The sequence below is a fragment of the Anomaloglossus baeobatrachus genome, chromosome 6 (genome assembly GCF_048569485.1).
Source record: "Anomaloglossus baeobatrachus isolate aAnoBae1 chromosome 6, aAnoBae1.hap1, whole genome shotgun sequence".
Classification (NCBI taxonomy): domain Eukaryota; kingdom Metazoa; phylum Chordata; class Amphibia; order Anura; family Aromobatidae; genus Anomaloglossus; species Anomaloglossus baeobatrachus.
In genome coordinates, this window is record NC_134358.1 from 473,818,799 (window position 1) to 473,838,641 (window position 19,843).

Below are 19,843 nucleotides of genomic sequence, written 5' to 3' on the forward strand. Positions count from 1 at the left end.
GCATTTTTTACCGCGTTTTTGTGCTGAAAACGCAGTGACATTGCTTCCCCAGCAATGTCAATGGGTTTTCAGAAGTGCTGTCCTCACACAGCGTTTTTTTTTTAGCTGCGTTTTTGTGGTGACCACAAAAACGCAGCATGTCAATTATTTCTGCGTTTTCCACTGCGTTTTTCACTCATTGAATTCAATGAGATGTTAAAAACGCAATGAAAAACGCATATAGCCGCGTTTCTATGACTAAAAACGCAGCTATAAACGCAAGGGGTGGGCAGTATAGTGACGTGTACAGGAAGAGGATTCCTTCTGTTGGTAAACACAGAAGCAGGAATCCTCCCGGTACCGTCACCGCTGCGTCCACCTCCCGTCCTGTGCATGTCAGCTCCGTGCGGCGCCATGTACAGGCAGGAGGTGGAGGCAGCGGCGAAAACAAAAGTGAACAGTAGAAAAAAAAAAATGTCATATACTCACCTGTCTGCCGGTTCCATGCCCGCTCCCAGCCCCTGTCTCGGTCCCGCCGCTCCGGCTGTGTGCAGTCTCCCCGGGGCAGGACCTTGCTTGCAGGACCTGGCGCTGATCACCTGATGCAGTCACCTGACGCATCAGCTGATCGTAGTCTCGCCGGCTTTTTCGCGCCCGGCCGGCTATCAGCTGATCCTGCCGTCAGGGGACTTCATCAGCTGATTACCGGCAGCTGCTGCAGCGATCGTATAGGATCAGACTCCCGTCCGATCGCTCCGGGAGCTGCCGGTAATCAGCACATAAGTGAGTATTATTTTTTTTTTTTTGCACTGATGCATCAGCTGATTGTATAATCGGCTTTTATACAATCAGCTGATGTGTGATGTGATTCAGGCACTTGATCCTGACACATCATCTGATCGCTTTGCCTTCCAGCAAACCCATCAGATGATATTGGATCCGGATTGGACGGCGCGGGACCCTGACCCAGGATTACTGCGGAGGGGGGTTTATTTCAATAAAGATGGAGTCACTAATTGTGTTGTGTTTTATTTCTAATAAAAATATTTTTTCTGTGTGTTGTGTTTTTTTTTTATCATTACTAGAAATTCATGGTGGCCATGTCTAATATTGGCGTGACACCATGAATTTCGGGCTTAGGGCTAGCTGATAATATACAGCTAGCCCTAACTCCATTATTACCTAGCTAGCCACCCGGCTTCAGGGCAGCTGGAAGAGTTGGATACAGCGCCAGAAGATGGTGCTTCTATGAAAGCGCCATTTTCTGGGGTGGCTGCGGACTGCAATTCGCAGTGGGGGTGCCCAGAAAGCATGGGCACCCTGCACTGTGGATTCCAATCCCCAGCTGCCTAGTTGTACCCGGCTGGACTCAAAAATTAGGCGAAGCCCACGTCATTTTTTTTTTAATTATTTCATGAAATAATTAAAAAAAAAGGGCTTCTCTATATTTTTGGTTCCCAGCCGGGTACAAATAGGCAGCTGGGGGTTGGGGGCAGCCCGTACCTGCCTGCTGTACCCGGCTAGCATACAAAAATATGGCGAAGCCCACGTCATTTTTTTTTTCTTTTTGGGCAAAAAACTGCATACAGTCCTGGATGGAGGATGCTGAGACTTGTAGTTCTGCAGCTGCTGTCTGCTCTCCTGCATACACTAGTGAATGGAGGATGCTGAGACTTGTAGTTCTGCAGCTGCTGTCTGCTCTCCTGCATACACTAGTGAATGGAGGATGCTGAGACTTGTAGTTCTGCAGCTGCTGTCTGCTCTCCTGCATACACTAGTGAATGGAGGATGCTGAGACTTGTAGTTCTGCAGCTGCTGTCTGCTCTCCTGCATACACTAGTGAATGGAGGATGCTGAGACTTGTAGTTCTGCAGCTGCTGTCTGCTCTCCTGCATACACTAGTGAATGGAGGATGCTGAGACTTGTAGTTCTGCAGCTGCTGTCTGCTCTCCTGCATACACTAGTGAATGGAGGATGCTGAGACTTGTAGTTCTGCAGCTGCTGTCTGCTCTCCTGCATACACTAGTGAATGGAGGATGCTGAGACTTGTAGTTCTGCAGCTGCTGTCTGCTCTCCTCCATACACTAGTGAATGGAGGATGCTGAGACTTGTAGTTCTGCAGCTGCTGTCTGCTCTCCTGCATACACTAGTTCTGCAGCTGTCTGCTCTCCTGCATACAATGAACATTTTGAAGAAGGAAATGACATCAGACCTTTTTTTTTTTTTTTTTTCATCAACAATCTTTAATGGCATTGTGCACTGATTAAAAACGCAGTGAGCAAAAACGCAGCAAAAAACGCACCAAATCGCGGCAAAAACGCATGCGTTTTTGCCGCGTTTTTTTAGCCGCGGGTGCGTTTTTTAGACAAAAACGCAGCGTGAAAAAAACGCCTAGTGCGCACATACCCTAATACTTACCTAAACGTTCGCTGCGGTGGAGTTGGGTCATATGGGTGTCTCCATTCTCCAGTGCCGGCACCTCCTCTTTTGTCCATCTTCGTCCTCCTTCTGAAGCCTGGGTGCATGACGCGTCCCACGTCATACACACTCGCCGCTCCCGCGCATGCGCACTACAATGCGCAGGATCTCAATGCCGGCGAGTGTGGATGATGTAGGACGCGTCATGTACCCCGGCCTCAGAAGAAGGATGACAAAGATGGCCAAAAGAGGAGGCGCCAGTACCGAAGAACGGAGACGCCCATATGGCCAAACACTACTGCAGTGACTGTTTAGGTATTATAAAGTGATTTTTACGTTCTACACAGCGGCCAGAACTCTTATATACATGGTGGTGGCCGCAGCTTATAGGCCCCAAATCTGCTGACACGTTCCCTTTAAGGTCTCATTCAGACCTCCAGTTATTCCACAAATTGGATCAGATCTGTGTTAGGCTGCTTTCACACATCCGTTTTTTGCAGTGCGGCTCAATCCGGCTCAAAAACCTATGCAACGGATGCGGCGGAAAAAACGGATCCGTTGCATTAGTTTTTCCATGCGGCCTGTCCGTTTTTTTGACGGATGCGGCTTGATACTCAGCATGCGCAGTGCAAAAAAATGCATCCGGTGACCGGATGCGGTTCTTGCCGCAGGACGCCGCATACGGCGTCCATAGGCTTGCATTGTAAATCGCGCCGGATCCGGCGTGATGCGTTTTTTTCGCCGCACAAAAAAACGTGCCAGGCAACGTTTTATACGGTCGCCGCATGGGCTAAATATGCCGCATCCGGCAAAATACGGACGCAACGCAAGGCCATGCGGCACAAAACGGCGCTAATGCAGGTCTATGCGGGAAAAAACGCAACCGGCGGCAAAAAAAAGCGGTTGTGTTTTTTTTGCAAAGCGCCGTATTGTGCCGCTCAGCAAAAAACGGATGTGCCTTAGGCTGCTTTCACACTTGCGTTGAACGGCATCCGTTGCATTGCGTTGTGTGACGGATGCAACGGATGCGTTGCATATAGTGGCACAACGGATGCAACGGATCCTACAAAATAACGCAATCCGTTATAGTTTTTATCTTGACTTTACACATCTGGGCATGCGCAGTTGTGTAACGATGGTTACGTTAACGGAATCCGTCAGATGACGGATTCTAACGGAATCCGCCACCATAGGCGTCCATTATAAAAACAAAGGACACCGACGGAATCCTTTAGGTTGCGTTTTTTTGACACTCCGCCAAGCGTAGGAAAAAACGCTACATGCAGTGTTCCATCTGCCAGGCGGCTGCAACACAGCGTCGGCTGACGGATGCAACGCAAGACCATCTGTTGCTATCCGTAGCTAATAGAAGTCTATGAGGAATAAAACGGTTTCCTGCAACGGTCACCGTAATTCCTCAAGGCGGCGGATAGCAACAGATGTCATCCAACGCAAGTGTGAAAGCAGCCTTACCTCCATACACAGGGCATATTCTGCAGAATTTGCAGATATTCTGCTACAAGCGTAAGCGATGATAACCCTGGCTGATGCTCAGCATTTTGCCCTGAGAGATGCAGAAGTGCTGCAGATTTCCACAGCAAATCTTATTTATTGCCAGGTGAAATCTGCGGCAAAATTCCACACGAAATCCAGCACCAAAATAGGCACTTAAAGGGGATGTCCACTGAAGACAAGACAGTGCCGGTATCCAGGAGGATCGGTGATTCCTCACAGTAGGGATCCTCTCTGCAGTGTGTAACAGAGAATTTATGCAGGGAATTGATGAAACCAGTGGAAATGATAGTGATAGTGGTACGTCCTACATCAGGGGATACTGGTTACACGCTGGTTTCCAGTATATACCAGTGCAGTAATAATAGACTGCACAGAAAACAGTGACTAGAAGAACAATCATCAGACAATGGAAGACCACAACCATCATTCCCCTTCCCATGATCCCCCCGCGTACAGACATAGACTGGTCCTTCTCTGTTTCTTTAGGGCGTAACCTTATTCACAGAGCAGTCAGCGGTGTTGCTATGCCGTAGCTTCCATACCGGGGCGCCGTTGTACGTAAATTGCGGAGCTCCTGCGTCGCTTAGAGCGTCATTGTAACGGCAGACGTGAGAATGTCAGCGTTAGGACACGCCCACTACCATTTTCTCCGATCACTATTGGCTGTGCCCACGCAAGTTGTTGACGTTTATGGGCGTGACTAACCGCCGGCTAGGGAAAGTTCTAGAAGGAGGTTTGTCCGGTCGCCATTAAGCGAAAAGCCGTCGCTGGGGAGAGGCGGATGTGTCGCTTCACAACATAATTTATTTTTATTTTCTTATTTATACCCGGTTTTGTGTGTCTGGGCGGCCATGGAGGTGAGTGTTCGGGCGGGGGATAGTGTGGCCGGGGCCTGAGGTGCTGGGGGCTCCTGTGAGGGCCCGGAGTGAGCGCGGAGGGGGACGCTGAGGTGACATACGGGCCAGTTTGCCCCTCATCGGCCGCCATCTTGTCTCCTCAGAGCCGTTATGGCGACCGTCGTGCTGTGCTCGGCCTTACGCCTGACAGGAATTCTAGTTGAGAATTGGCCGTATGTATTTTTTATTAATGAGGTGTTTTCTGTTTTTTCTTTTTCTCCTTGTAGAGAGAGAAGGAACAATTTCGTAAACTGTTCATCGGAGGTCTGAGCTTCGAGACAACGGAGGAGAGTCTGCGGAAATTCTACGAGCAATGGGGGAAGCTGACGGACTGTGTGGTGAGTGACGGCCTGCTGATGGCGCTGGTAGTGGTCGGACACTGTACTATGGTGTCTTGGGGCAGAAAAGCCTCTCCTTAGGCTAAATTCACACAGGGCATCTTTTGGTGCGTTTTTGAGTCACAAAAGATGCACCTAAATGCATGCATTTCCTTCCCCCAGCAAAGTCTATGAGATTTCTATTTTGTTGTCTACACTGTGCATCTTTTTTTTTTGGCTGCGTTTTTGAAGATTCAGCAGGTCATTTTTTCTCTGCGGTTTCCCAGCGTTTTTGAGCCCTTCCAGTCAATAGATTTGGCCCAGTCACACACAACGACTTACCAGCGATCCCGAAAACGATACGACCTGATAGGGATCGCAGGTAAGTCGCTGGGAGGACGCAGGTGAGATGTCACACAGTGTCAAACACAGCGATGTGTCCTGCCCAGCAGGACGTCACCTTTGAAGAAAATGACCTGGACCATTCAGCAACGACTAGAGATCTCACAGCAGGGGCCTGATCGCTGGTAGGTGTCACACATAACGAGATCGCTAACGGGATCGCTACTGCGTCACCAAACGGTGACTCAGCTGCGATCTCGCTAGCGATCTCGTTATGTGTGACAGTGCCTTTTGGCTATGTGCCCATGGGAGATTAAACCTGCCGATTTATCTGCAGAAAATCCTTGGATTTTCCAGATAATCCACAGGTTTCAGCATTATAATAATGTACAGACCCTCCCTATGTTATCCTATGGGGAGTGCTGTGTCCATGCTGCTGATATGTGCAGATGTCCCACAGCTGCACATAACTGCATGTCAATTATTTCTGCGGAAATCCCGGCCCTCCACTATGGATATAGAGGTTGGGACTTCCGCAGGTAAGCCGCATGAATGCCCGCAGGTTTACCGCAGATATTTTGCTCTAAAAGTAGCTGCGGATTCTGGCGAGCAGCTGCGGGAAATCTGCAGATATATCCGCAGGTACAAACTCCCGTGGGAACATAGCCTAAGGCTACATGCACACGCTGCAGTTTTTTCTGCAACCAAAACTGCACCTTGTCAGAGAGAGCCTTGAAATGTAAAAAAAAGTGCTTGTAATGTAGGTGCGGTTTTTTTGGTGCTTTTTTGATGTGTTTTTGTGACAAATGTTGAACATGCTGCATCTTTTTTGTCACAAACTTTTGACAAAAAAAACCACTGACACATGAACCTGCAACGTGCACACAGCAAATCTGACTTCTCATAGACTTTGCTGAAAAGTCAAATGTCAAAGTTCTGACAACAAAACTGCAGCGAAAAACACGACAAAACGCAGTGTGCGCATGTAGCCTAAAAACGCAATGGATGGTAAAAATGCATGTGTTACTGGGGCTAAAGACGCTGCATCTTTGTAGTTACAAAAGATGCTCTGTGTGAACATAGCCTATGGCTATGTGCACACTGAGCGTTTTTCGGGTACGTTTTTGGGCTCAAAACTGCATGACTTTGCTTCCCCAGCAAAGTCCGAGATTTAATTTTTGCAATCAGCACACAGCTTTTTTTTTTTTTTTTTTTTTTTGCTGCGTTTTTGAGCTAAAAAAATGGGCATGTCAATTCTTTCCTGCGTTTTTCACCCATCCAATATAATTGGAAAAACGCAGTGATCCAAAACGCAGTAAAAACGCATGCGGTTTTACCGCTACGATTTTTGCGGTCAAAAGGGCAGCGTTTTTAAGATGTGCAAAACCGTCATAGTGCGCACATAGCCTTCCACTGTTCTAGTTATCTGTGGTAAGACCGCGTGCTGACTGGAACCCGATGGGGTGTAATGTCAGATCACTGGAAGATGGGTCCATGTGTGCACAGCCTGCAATACGAATAAATGGCGCTGCACTAGTAATACCTGCAACCCTTGCGGGGGAGGCGATGCGGAGTCTTGTGAGCTGCTGCTGTCAGTCCTCTCCCTATGATGGCGGCGTTCATCTGACTTGATCTTTTGGGGGGTTTTTTGGCGGATAAGTCCACACACGGTGGGTACAGTCCAGTGTGTGATCTGCCCGTGTATTCCCACAGATAACGTTTTCCAAATCCTCGGCATCCTGTAATCTCCACTGTCTTGTCAGTATTTTAAGGCCATGTTCACACCACACTAGGCATATCATTGTCTGGAGTGGATGCTGCTGATGAGCACCATAGTACTACTGTCCATGGGCTCAGGCTTCTGTTTCATCACGTACGGGTTTTTTTTTTTTTTTTTCTTTGCTTGAATTTTTGAACAGCAACAGCAAAAATATCCCAAATAAAATCAAAGTTGCGTTTAATATAAAATCCTTCACTTATCCTTTCCTGAATGTATTGTTTGTGTATTTCTCTGTTGATTTGACCCCCCTGCAATTACTTATTCCTTTTGCTCTCTGTCAGTAACACAAGGCAAAGGGGGATGTAAAAGTGACCTACAGTGTAAATCAAAGATCCACCCTATAGTAAAGGACTATAATACTAAAGTAAGTGGTAGAGAACCCAAATGCAAATCAAAACCTATCCTTTTGCTCTCTGTAGGTTATGAGGGGCCCTGCCAGCAAAAGATCCAGAGGCTTTGGCTTTGTGACTTTCTCTTCTATGGATGAAGTTGATGCTGCCATGGCCTCCCGGCCTCATTCTATTGATGGGAGAGTTGTGGAGCCCAAGCGAGCTGTAGCAAGAGAGGTAATTACATGGGTTCATCTTGTATTTCATGACGTCTCCTCTTATATGTGCTTGTCTCACTGAGGTTCTAATTCCCAGGAATCCGCGAAGCCCGGTGCCCATGTTACGGTTAAGAAGCTGTTTGTTGGCGGTATCAAGGAAGACACTGAAGAACGTCACCTCAGGGATTATTTTGAAGAATACGGAAAGATTGAAAGCATTGAAATTATTACCGATAAACAATCTGGCAAAAAGAGGGGCTTTGGCTTTGTGACATTTGATGACCATGATCCCGTGGATAAAATTGTCTGTGAGTGTCTTGTTCTTTATTTTTATGTTATGGTGTCTCAAAGGTGGTATCAAAGCAAGCTAAAGGGGGCTCTTTTGTTTTAGTGCAAAAGTATCACACAATAAATGGGCATAATGCAGAAGTAAGGAAGGCGTTATCAAGACAAGAAATGCATGAAGTGCAGAGCACGAGGAGCAGCAGGGGAGGAGGTATGCTTCCTGCTATTTATGTCCCAGTTCAGGGTTATTAAACACCTTCTAAATGTGCATTTATTCTGTAGGTAACTTTGGTTTTGGTGACTCACGTGGTGGAGGTGGTGGTGGAAACTTCGGCTCAGGACCTGGCAGCAACTTCAGAGGAGGTTCTGGTATGTCCCAATAAATAGTGTATGGTCACAATGTTTCTATCCTAGACCACAGCACTTAACAGTTCAGAGGGAACACGTACAAACAAAATAAGAGTAAAATATTTCATAGATGGATATTTGTATTAATTTTTAAAGCTATAGAATATGGTGAGACATTAAAATACTTCCAAAATAATTATGTTCTGCTATCGTGAGCCACCAGCATTTTTCTAAATGCGTGATAATGACTCCCTGCACACAGGTTATACATCTTATTAATCATTCAAAGGGGAACAATTGCCAAACTTTAAAAGTAACACTTCTTTCCTTTTATAGATGGCTATGGTGGTGGTCGTGGATATGGTGACGGTTACAATGGCTACAGTGGCGGTCAAGGAGGTAAAAAAAATATATACTGTTGTTTTTTTCTTTTTTTTTTTTTTTTTTTTTTTTTTTTAATTTAATTTATTATTTTCCCTATCTAAACTTGTAATGGTTTTTCAAAGCTTCTAAAACTCCTATACTTAAAGATGGAAATTAAATGGCAATGACTGGAATTTATGGGAATGCTGCCATGTGTACAAGAATGCTTGTACAAATTTTGTCTTACCCCCTGTATCTTGCAGTCATATGCGACAAGTTTGCAGCTGAAATTTCTGCTACTGCTCCATTGATCCAGATGGGCTTGTTCTGACATCGGGACAGGAATTTCTTCAAGATCTAGTCAAAACAGCTACAGGATTTTCTGCTGCAAAAATTACGCTTTCTGCAAAGTAGGCCAGCAGTGGGACACAATCAAAGAGCCCCTGTAAATGGTCTCTGCTGTAAATGGTTAAAATCAGAGAAAATGGCACTTAACCCGCTCTGTACTATGAGAGAGCCATTTTCTTCATCGATCCTTATGGGAGACCCAGACCATGGGTGTATAGCTTCTGCCTCCGGAGGACACACAAAGTACTACACTAAAAAGTGTAGCTCCTCCCTCCTAGCATATACACCCCCTGGATGACCACATCTAACCAGTTCAATGCTTTGTGTTCAGGAGGTCACACACACATGCATTCTCATCTGATTTTTGATTTCAAAGAGTTGGAAGAAAAGCGGGTCCAAGGCCGGACCCCCGGCATGTCCCTTCTCACCCCACTGTGTCGGCGGTGCTGTTAAGGTTGATTTACAAGGCTGGAGCCTTACATGCCGTGCTCCTTCACCATCCCTCCGGGCTCTGGCTTGAAGTGGGAGCCATCACGGTTCTCTCTGCTTTGCAGGAGACCGGTCTCCATCCGCAGCCCTTTCAGGACCCTGCCGGACGGAGCGCTCACCCCTCAGGGACCTGGCCCTGCGTCTCATAAGCTAAGTATTGAGACGTTATTGAAGGGTCCCTTGTGTATTTATTGTGGGGAGAGTGTGTTTTCTTCGGCGCTCCATTGGGAGACCCAGACGATTGGGTGTATAGCTACTGCCTCCGGAGGCCACACAAAGCATTACACTAAAAAGTGTAAGGCCCCTCCCCTTCTGGCTATACACCCCCCGTGGGAACACGGGATGCTCAGTTTTCAAGCTTTGTGCGAAGGAGGTCAGACATCCACGCATAGCTCCACTGTTTAGTCAGCAGTAGCTGCTGACTATATCGGATGGAAGAAAAGAGGGCCCATATAGGGCCCCCAGCATGCTCCCTTCTCACCCCACTTGCGGTTTGTAAGGTTGAGGTACCTATTGCTGGTACGGAGGCTGGAGCCCACATGCTGTTTCCTTCCCCCATCCCCCTTAGGGGCTCTGAGGAAGTGGGATCTTACCGGCCCCCAAGCCCTGAGGCCGGGCTCCATCCACAGACCCATAGAACCTGCTGGATGCTGAGCGAGGTACCGTTCAGGGACAAGGCCCTGCAACTTTCAGGTACTCTGTGTCCCCGTATGGCAGGCCACACACACTCCAGGCTTGCTGGGTGTGCTAGTGCGCCGGGGACTGTAGCGCTGCGCGCTGGGGTTATAGTCCCTGCAGATTCTCTGGGGGACTTTATGTGTTGGGGACCGCCGCGCCGACCGCCCCTGGAGCGGCGGCGCGGCTGGGACTTGTAGTGCGCCGGGGACGCGCCGACCGCGCTTTTACGGCGGCGGCGCTTCTAACTTTAGTCCCCGGCTTTTGCGGCCTAGCGCCGCTTCGTTCCCGCCCCCACCCTGTCACTCAGGGAAAGGGAGAGACGCTGTTCTATAGCAGCGCCGAGGGCTGGAGCCTTATTTGCATTCTCCAGCCCCCTTCACTAGACGCAGTGAGACGCCGGGTTCCCGCTCTTGTCTCGGGCACGCCCTCAGCCCGCCCCTCTCCTCTGGACGCCGGCAGCCATTCCGGCACGCAGAGCGGGAAAACGGAGACAAGCGCTGAGCTATTCAGCACAGGATTCCGGCGCCATACACCCGCTTTTGTGCGGGCGGTAAGCGGCAACTAAAGTGCTGACCCACTAATGCCGAAGTGTCCTGTTGTACTTTTGTACGGTCGCTATTCAGGATGCAGACCTGGAAACGGCAGCAAAAAATCAGGGGTGCTAAAGCACAGACTTTATATGCTGCTTGTCTTGCAGCTTTACATGGCACTGTAAGGGCTATTCTTGGCTGTCTACCCGCTTAGATGGCTAGACAGCGGCAGCAAACAGCAAGGGTGCTAAGGCACAAGCGTTCAATGCTGCTTGGATTGCATGTGATGCAGTGTTTATTTTCATGCTTGTATGCTATACATTCACTGTATGTCGCTATTCTTGGCTAATGCTCCTTGATGACTAGACAACAGCAGCAGAAAAGCAAGGGTGCTAAGGCACAAGCTTTCAATGCTGCTTGGATTGCATGTGCTGCAGTGTTTGCATGTGCTGAAGTGTTTATTGTACTTCATGCTTGTATGCTATACATTCACTGTATGGTCGCTATTCTTGGCTAATGCTCATAGATGGCTAGGCAACAACAGCAAAAAAGCATGGGTGCCAAGGCACAGGCTTTCTATGCTGCTTGTACTGCATGCGATACTGTTCCAGGACCCCCAGTGTGTGCAATTACTCAATGGGGTCTCTGCTACAGGTGGCCAAAAGAACCACCTGTGATCCCTGTCCAGGTACAGGGACTGAGTTGCAGTTTCCGCTGATATATTGTCTGTGACTATGACTAACATCTTACAGACTTTGCAGTCCAGACAGACCTTGGGCAATGTTGTTTTCTTCAGCGCTCTATTGGGAGACCCAGACGATTGGGGTATAGCTACTGCCCTCTGGAGGCCACACAAAGCACTACATTAAAAGTGCAAGGCCCCTCCCCCTCTGGCTATACCCCCCCCCGTGGAATCACGGGTTCTCCAGTTTTAGCTTTGTGTGCGAAGGAGGTCAGACATTCCATGCATAGCTCCACAGATTTTAGTCAGCAGTAGCTGCTGACTATTTCGGATGGAAGAAAAGAGGACACATATAGTGTTCCCAGCATGCTCCCTTCTCACCCCTGGATGGTGTTGTAAGGTTGAGGTACCTATTGCTGGTACAGGGCTGGAGCCTGACATGCTGTTTTCCTTCCACATCCCCTGGTAGGGCTCTGTGGAAGTGGGATCCTGCCGGCCTCTCAGCTCTGACGCCGGGCTCCATCCACAGACCCATTAGAACCTGATGGAGACGGAGCAGGAGTACGATCAGGGACAGGCCCTGCATCATACAGGTACTCTGTGTCCCCGGCAGGCGCAGACACACTCCGGGCTGGCTGGGTGTTGTAGTGCGCCGGGGACCGCAACGTGGAGTTGGTGTCCCTACAGATTACTGGGGGACTTTTTTGTGTATGGGAACGCAGCGCCGACCCCCTCTGGACCGGGCGGCGCTGCTGTGACTTGTGGTGCGCCGGGGATCCGCCGTCCGCGCTTTTACGGCGGCGGCGGTTATAAATTTAGTCCCCGGCTTTTTGGGCCTAGGACGCCGGGCTCCGATTCGTTCCCGCCCCCACCCTGTCATTCAGGGTAGGGGAGAGACGCTGTTCGCTAGCAGCGACGAGGGCTGGAGCCTGATTTACATGCTCCAGCCCTCTCACTTGGCACAGAGGGAAGCAGGCTTCCCGCTCTTGGCCAGGAACGCCCAGGGCCCGCCCCCCTTCCTCTCTCGAGACGCCGGCAGCCATTACATGCATGCCTGGCTGGAGGAAGGACGCAAGGCTCTGGGAGACCTGGACTAGGGGCTATCTGGCGACCACACACCCGCTTTTTTAAGCGGGCGGTAAGCGATTTTTCTGTGCTGGTCCCTCTAGTGCCTCACGGTGTATCGGTGTACTGTGTACAGATATATAGATATTGTATTTCTTGCACTGTGAGGTCGCTTCTGGCTGCATATCCCAGATCGCTCTGTGGAAGCAGCAACATGTCATCCTCAAAACGCAAGGCGGCCAAGGCAAAAAGGGCTGTGTATACTGCGTGTGCTGCATGTGGGGCTAATCTACCAGCAGGCTCCGATGACCCCCATTGTGTGCAATGCTCCGACCCGGTGCTGCTTCGCCAGCCGGAGTCAGGAGAGGTAGCGACCCAGGCTGAGACGCTTGTAAGTTCTGCCCCGGTGACAGGGACAGACTTTGCAGTTTTTGCTGATAATATGTCTGTCTCTATGGCAAAAATACTTGAAACCTTGCAATCTATGCATGGGGCTCAGTCTCTGGGCACGGCGAGGCCTCTGTCCTCAGGTCCCCCTTACTTGGAATGTATCCAGCCCACAGGGGGGTCCCCGGCTTCACAGGCCGAGGATTATGACTCAGATGATGGCCCCAGCCACCCTAAGCGAGCTCGCTGGGAAAGACCCTCGACGTCTTCACACTGCTCAGGGTCTCAGCGCAATCAGTCTCCCTGTGATGTGTCTGATGAGAGTGATCAGGAATCCACTCCTGGAACCCCTCTCAACCTGGATACCCCGGATGGGGATGCCATGGTAAACGACCTTATCTCAGCCATCAATAGGCTGTTGGATATTTCTCCCCCAGCCCCTTCAGCAGAAGAGGCGGCTGCGGAGCAGGAGAAGTTTCGTTTCCTTTATCCCAAGCGTAAATTGAGTGCTTTGTTAGATCACTCTGACTTCAGAGAATCAATCCAGAAGCACGACGCTCACCCAGAAAGGCGTTTCTCTAAACGATCTAAAGATACGCGTTTCCCTTTCCCCCCTGAGGTGGTCAAGCGCTGGACACAGTGTCCAAAGGTAGACCCCCCGATTTCCAAACTTGCAGCTAGATCCATAGTTGCAGTGGAGGATGGCGCTTCACTTAAAGATGCCAATGACAGACAGATGGACCTTTGGTTAAAATCTGTCTATGAAGCTATCGGCGCGTCGTTTGCTCCGGCATTCGCAGCCGTATGGGCACTCCAGGCTATTTCAGCTGGCTTAGCAAAAGTGGATGCTATCATGCATCCAGCAGTGCCGCAAGTGGCGCACCTTACCACGCAGATGTCGGCGTTTGCGTCTTACGCTATCAATGCGGTCCTAGAATCTACCAGTCGCACCTCAATGGCGTCCGCCAATTCGGTAGTTTTGCGCAGAGCCTTGTGGTTAAAGGACTGGAAAGCAGATGCTGGTTCCAAAAAATGTTTAACCAGTTTGCCTTTGTCTAGAGATAGACTGTTTGGCGAGCCATTGGCTGACATCATTAAGCAGTCCAAGGGTAAAGACTCCTCTTTACCACAACCCAGAACATCCAAACCTCAGCAGAAAAAGTGGCAGCAGAGGTTTCAGTCCTTTCGAGGTTCGGGCAAGACACCATTTACCTCGTCCAAAGGGACTCAGAGGACGCAAAGAAACTCAGATTCGTGGCGGACTCACACACGCCCCAAGAAAGCAAATGGAGGTACCGCTTCCAAAGCGGCTACCTCATGACTTCCAGCCCCCCCCCTCCGCATCGCCGGTCGGGGGCAGGCTCTCCCGCTTTTCCGGCATTTGGATGTCACAGGTCAAAGACCAGTGGGTGACGGACATTTTGTCTCGCGGGTACAGATTCGAGTTCAATTCTCGTCCTCCAGCTCGGTTCTTCAGAACCTCCCCACATCCAGACCGAGCAGATGCTCTGCTGCAGGCGGTGGATTCCCTAAAAGCGGATGGAGTGGTGATCCCAGTCCCTCCTCAGGAACAAGGGCAAGGGTTTTACTCCAATCTCTTTGTGGTTCCAAAAAAGGACGGCTCGTTCCGTCCTGTTCTGGACCTAAAACGGCTCAACAAACATGTGCACGCCAGGAGGTTCCGGATGGAAACCCTCCGCTCTGTCATTGCCTCAATGTCCAGAGGAGACTTCCTTGCCTCAATAGACATCAAAGATGCTTATCTCCACGTGCCAATTGCTACAGAACATCAACGTTTTCTACGTTTTGTGATAGGAGACGACCATTTTCAGTTCGTAGCTCTTCCATTTGGTCTGGCGACAGCCCCACGGGTCTTCACCAAGGTCATGGCGGCGGTGGTAGCAGTCTTGCACTCTCAGGGACACTCGGTGATCCCTTACCTAGACGACTTATTGGTCAAAGCTCCCTCTCAGGAGGCATGTCAGCACAGCCTGAATGCTACGCTGGAGACTCTACAGTCTTTCGGATGGATCATCAACTTTCCAAAGTCGATCCTATCACCGACTCAGTCACTAACGTATCTTGGCATGGAGTTTCATACTCTAGCAGCGATAGTGAAGCTGCCGCTGAACAAACAGCGGTCACTACAGACAGGGGTGCAATCTCTCCTGCAGGGCCAGTTGCATCCCTTGCGGCGTCTCATGCATTTCCTAGGGAAGATGGTGGCAGCCATGGAAGCAGTTCCCTTTGCGCAGTTTCATCTGCGCCCACTTCAATGGGACATTCTCCGCCAATGGGACGGGAAGTCAACGTCCCTGGACAGGAAAGTCTCGCTTTCCCAGACGGCCAAGGACTCTCTACAATGGTGGCTCCTTCCCACCTCATTATCTCAGGGAAGATCCTTCCTGCCCCCATCCTGGGCAGTAGTTACGACAGATGCGAGTCTGTCGGGGTGGGGAGCAGTGTTTCTCCACCACAGGGCTCAGGGGACGTGGACTCCGCAGGAGTCCACCCTTCAGATCAATGTTCTGGAAATCAGAGCAGTGTATCTTGCCCTACTAGCCTTCCAGCAGTGGCTGGAAGGAAAGCAGATCCGAATCCAATCGGACAACTCCAAAGCGGTGGCATACATCAACCACCAAGGAGGGACGCGCAGTCGGCAAGCCTTCCAAGAAGTCCGGCGCATTCTAATGTGGGTGGAGGACAGAGCATCCACCATATCCGCGGTTCACATCCCAGGCGTAGAAAACTGGGAAGCAGACTTCCTCAGTCGCCAGGGCATGGACGCAGGGGAATGGTCCCTTCACCCGGACGTGTTTCAGGAAATCTGTCGCCGCTGGGGAGTGCCGGACGTCGACCTAATGGCATCCCGGCACAACAACAAGGTCCCGGCATTCATGGCGAGGTCGCGCGATCAAAGAGCTCTGGCGGCAGACGCCTTGGTTCAAGATTGGTCGCAGTTTCAGCTCCCTTACGTGTTTCCGCCTCTGGCGCTCTTGCCCAGAGTGCTACGCAAGATCAGATCCGAGTGCAGCCGCATCATACTCGTCGCTCCAAACTGGCCGAGGAGGTCGTGGTATCCGGATCTGTGGCATCTCACGATCGGTCGACCGTGGTCACTGCCAGACCGACCAGACTTACTGTCCCAAGGGCCGTTTTTCCATCAGAATTCTGCGGCCCTGAACCTGACTGTGTGGCCATTGAGTCCTGGATCCTAGCATCTGCAGGATTATCTCAAGGAGTGGTTGCCACAATGAGACAAGCTAGAAAGTCGAATTCGGCTAAGATCTACCACAGAACGTGGAAGATTTTCTTATCCTGGTGCTCGGCCCAGGGAGTGTCTCCCTGGCCATTTGCATTACCCAAGTTTCTTTCCTTCCTGCAATCGGGGTTAGAAAAGGGCTTGTCGCTCAGCTCCCTTAAAGGGCAAGTTTCGGCACTATCCGTGTTTTTTCAGAAGCGTCTAGCACGTCTTCCTAAGGTGCGCACGTTCCTGCAGGGGGTCTGTCATATTGTGCCCCCGTACAAGCGACCGTTAGATCCATGGGATCTGAACAGGGTACTAGTTGCTCTCCAGAAGCCGCCCTTCGAGCCTCTGAAGGAAGTTTCCTTTTCTCGGCTGTCGCAGAAAGTGGCGTTTCTTGTTGCGATCACATCGCTTCGGCGAGTGTCTGAGCTGGCAGCTCTGTCATCCAAGGCTCCCTTCCTGGTGTTCCACCAGGACAAGGTTGTGCTGCGCCCCATTCCGGAGTTTCTTCCTAAGGTCGTATCCTCTTTTCATCTTAATCAGGATATTTCCTTGCCTTCTTTTTGCCCTCATCCGGTTCACCGGTATGAAAAGGACTTACGTTTGCTAGATCTGGTGAGAGCACTCAGAATCTACATTTCCCGCACGGCGCCCATACGCCGTGCCGATGCACTTTTCGTCCTTGTCGCTGGTCCGCGCAAGGGGTTGCAGGCTTCTAAAGCCACCCTGGCTCGATGGATCAAAGAACCAATTCTAGAGGCCTACCGTTCTGCGGGGCTTCCGGTTCCTTCAGGGCTAAAAGCCCACTCAACCAGAGCCGTGGGTGCGTCCTGGGCATTACGTCACCAGGCTTCGGCTCAACAGGTGTGCCAGGCAGCTACCTGGTCCAGTCTGCACACTTTCACCAAGCATTATCAGGTGCATACCTATGCTTCGGCGGATGCCAGCTTAGGTAGAAGAGTCCTGCAGGCGGCAGTGACACCCCCATAGGGGAGGGCTGTTTTGCAGCTCTAACATGAGGTATTTATTTACCCACCCAGGGACAGCTTTTGGACGTCCCAATCGTCTGGGTCTCCCAATAGAGCGCTGAAGAAGAAGGGAATTTTGTTACTTACCGTAAATTCCTTTTCTTCTAGCTCTTATTGGGAGACCCAGCACCCGCCCTGTTGTCCTTCGGGATGTTTTTTTGTTGTTTGCGGGTACACATGTTGTTCATGTTGAACGGTTTTTCAGTTCTCCGATGTTATTCGGAGTTAATTTGTTTAAACCAGTTATTGGCTTCCTCCTTCTTGCTTTGGCACTAAAACTGGAGAACCCGTGATTCCACGGGGGGGTATAGCCAGAGGGGGAGGGGCCTTGCACTTTTAATGTAGTGCTTTGTGTGGCCTCCAGAGGGCAGTAGCTATACCCCAATCGTCTGGGTCTCCCAATAAGAGCTAGAAGAAAAGGAATTTACGGTAAGTAACAAAATTCCCTTCTTAATGCCCCTGGCCTCCCTGATTTCGAAACAAATCATGGCTCCAGGGGGGTCCCATGCATCCCAGGGTGCAGGCTCTGACACGGACGACAGTCCCAGACGGCCTAAGCGAGCTCCCTAGGAACGGCCCTCGACTTTATCTCTGGTCAGGGTCACAGCAGGAGTACTCTCTGTATGATGTTGCAGACGTAGCTGTTCAGGACTCTGATCCTGAGACCGCTCTCAATCCGGATACACCGGATGGTGACGCTATAGTGAATAATCTTAGAGCGTCCATCAGTGGAAGGTTTGGTATTTCTCCCTCAACTCCTCCAGTGGAGGGGTCAGCTTCACAGCAGGAGAAATCCCTATTTCGGTATCTCAAGCGTATATTGAGTACTTTTCTGGTCACTCTGACTCCAGAGAAGCAGTCCAGGAACTCCACGCTTATCCCGATAAGCGTTTCTCCAACCGTATTGAGGATGCGCGTTGTCTCTTCCTCCCTGACGTGGTCAAGCGCTCCAAGGGTGGATCCCCCAATCTCCAGGCTTGCGGCTAGATCTATAGTTGCAGTGGAAGATGAGACTTCACTTAAAGATGCCATTGACAGACAGATAGCCCTCTGGCTGCAATCTGTCTATGAAGCTATCGGCGGGTCGGTTGCCCCGGCATTCGCAGCCATAGAAGCACCCCAAGCTATTTCAGCTAGTATTGGCGCAAAGGGACGCTGTCACATGTACATCTTGGCCGCAGTAGCGTCCTTCACCTCGCAATGTCGGCATTGCGACTCAAGCTGTTTATGCTGTCCTGGACTCTACGAGCCGTACGTCAGTGGCGTCCGCCAACTCCGTGTTGTTACACACCTAGTGTTAAGGGATTGGAGCAGATGCTGCTTCCACAAAAGTGCTTAACCAGATTGCCTTTATCTGGTGACAGACTGTTTGGTGTGCGGTTGGATGAAATCATTCAACTGTCCAAGGGTACGGATTCTTCCTTACCCCAGCCCACATCAAACAAGTCCCATCATTGCTCTCGTCCAACAGGACTCAAAAGGCTCAGAGGCGCAGGTTCCTGGCGGGCTCAATCACGCCCGGGGAAGGCAGTCGGAGGAACCGCTACCAAGGCGGTTTCCTCATGACTTTCAGCCCTCTCACTCCGCGTCCGCGGTCGGTGGCAGACTCCCCCGCTTTAGCGACATTTACCGGCCACAGGTCAATGGCCGGTGGGTGAGAGACAGTTTGTCGCCAATCTTCCTCACCGGCCGAGCCGAGGCTCTTCTGCAGGCAGTAGGAGTGGTAATCCCTGTTCCTCCTCAGGAACAAGAGATGCTTCTTACTCCGATCTGGTCGTGGTGACAGAATAGGACGACTCCTTCCGTTCCGTTCTGGACCTTAAACTGCTCAACAAGCGCGTGAAAACCTGGCGGTTCCGGATGGAATCCCTCCGCTCCGTCATTGCCTCAATGTCTCAAGGAGATTTCCTAGCATCATTAGACAGCAGGATGCTTATCTCCACGTGCCGATTGCTCCAGAGCACCGGCGTTTGCTACGATTCGTTATTGAAGACGAGCATCTTCGGTTCGTAGCCCTACCCTTCCGTCTGGCGACAGCCCCACGGGTTTTCACCAAGTTCATGGCAGCAGTGGGAGCAGTCCCGCACTCTCAGGGTCACTCTGTGATCCCTTACTTAGACGATCTACTTGTCAAGGCACTCTTTCTTCAGCGCTCTATTGGGAGACCCAGACGATTGGGGTATAGCTACTGCCCTCCGGAGGCCACACAAAGCACTACACTAAAAAGTGCAAGGCCCCTCCCCTTCTGGCTATACCCCCCCCGTGGTATCACGGGTTCTCCAGTTTTCAAGCTTTGTGCGAAGGAGGTCAGACATCCACGCATAGCTCCACAGATTTTAGTCAGCAGTAGCTGCTGACTATTTCGGATGGAAGAAAAGAGGGCCCATATAGGGCCCCCAGCATGCTCCCTTCTCACCCGTGGATGGTGTTGTAAGGTTGAGGTACCTATTGCTGGTACAGGGGCTGGAGCCCCACATGCTGTTTTCCTTCCACATCCCCTTGTAGGGCTCTGTGGAAGTGGGATCCTGCCGGCCTCTAAGCTCTGACGCCGGGCTCCATCCACAGACCCAGTTGAACCTGATGGATATGGAGCAGGAGT

At 50.6% G+C, this 19,843-nt stretch overlaps 1 protein-coding gene across 2 annotated transcripts in view; it reads left to right on the forward strand.

The window, feature by feature from the left end:
• The first annotated feature begins 4,606 nt into the window (after positions 1-4,606).
• The window catches only part of HNRNPA2B1 (heterogeneous nuclear ribonucleoprotein A2/B1), an 84,454-nt gene continuing 69,217 nt past the window's right edge, over positions 4,607-19,843 (forward strand). For both annotated transcript variants that reach the window (XR_012724373.1, XM_075315348.1), the window contains exons 1-7: positions 4,607-4,769; positions 5,036-5,146; positions 7,667-7,813; positions 7,892-8,102; positions 8,186-8,290; positions 8,362-8,448; positions 8,764-8,826. Coding sequence is in view for 1 of the 2 variants with exons in the window: in XM_075315348.1 (XP_075171463.1) it covers positions 4,764-4,769; positions 5,036-5,146; positions 7,667-7,813; positions 7,892-8,102; positions 8,186-8,290; positions 8,362-8,448; positions 8,764-8,826 (730 nt within the window). In the remaining variant the exon portion in view is untranslated. The remainder of the gene's footprint in view (positions 4,770-5,035; positions 5,147-7,666; positions 7,814-7,891; positions 8,103-8,185; positions 8,291-8,361; positions 8,449-8,763; positions 8,827-19,843) is intronic.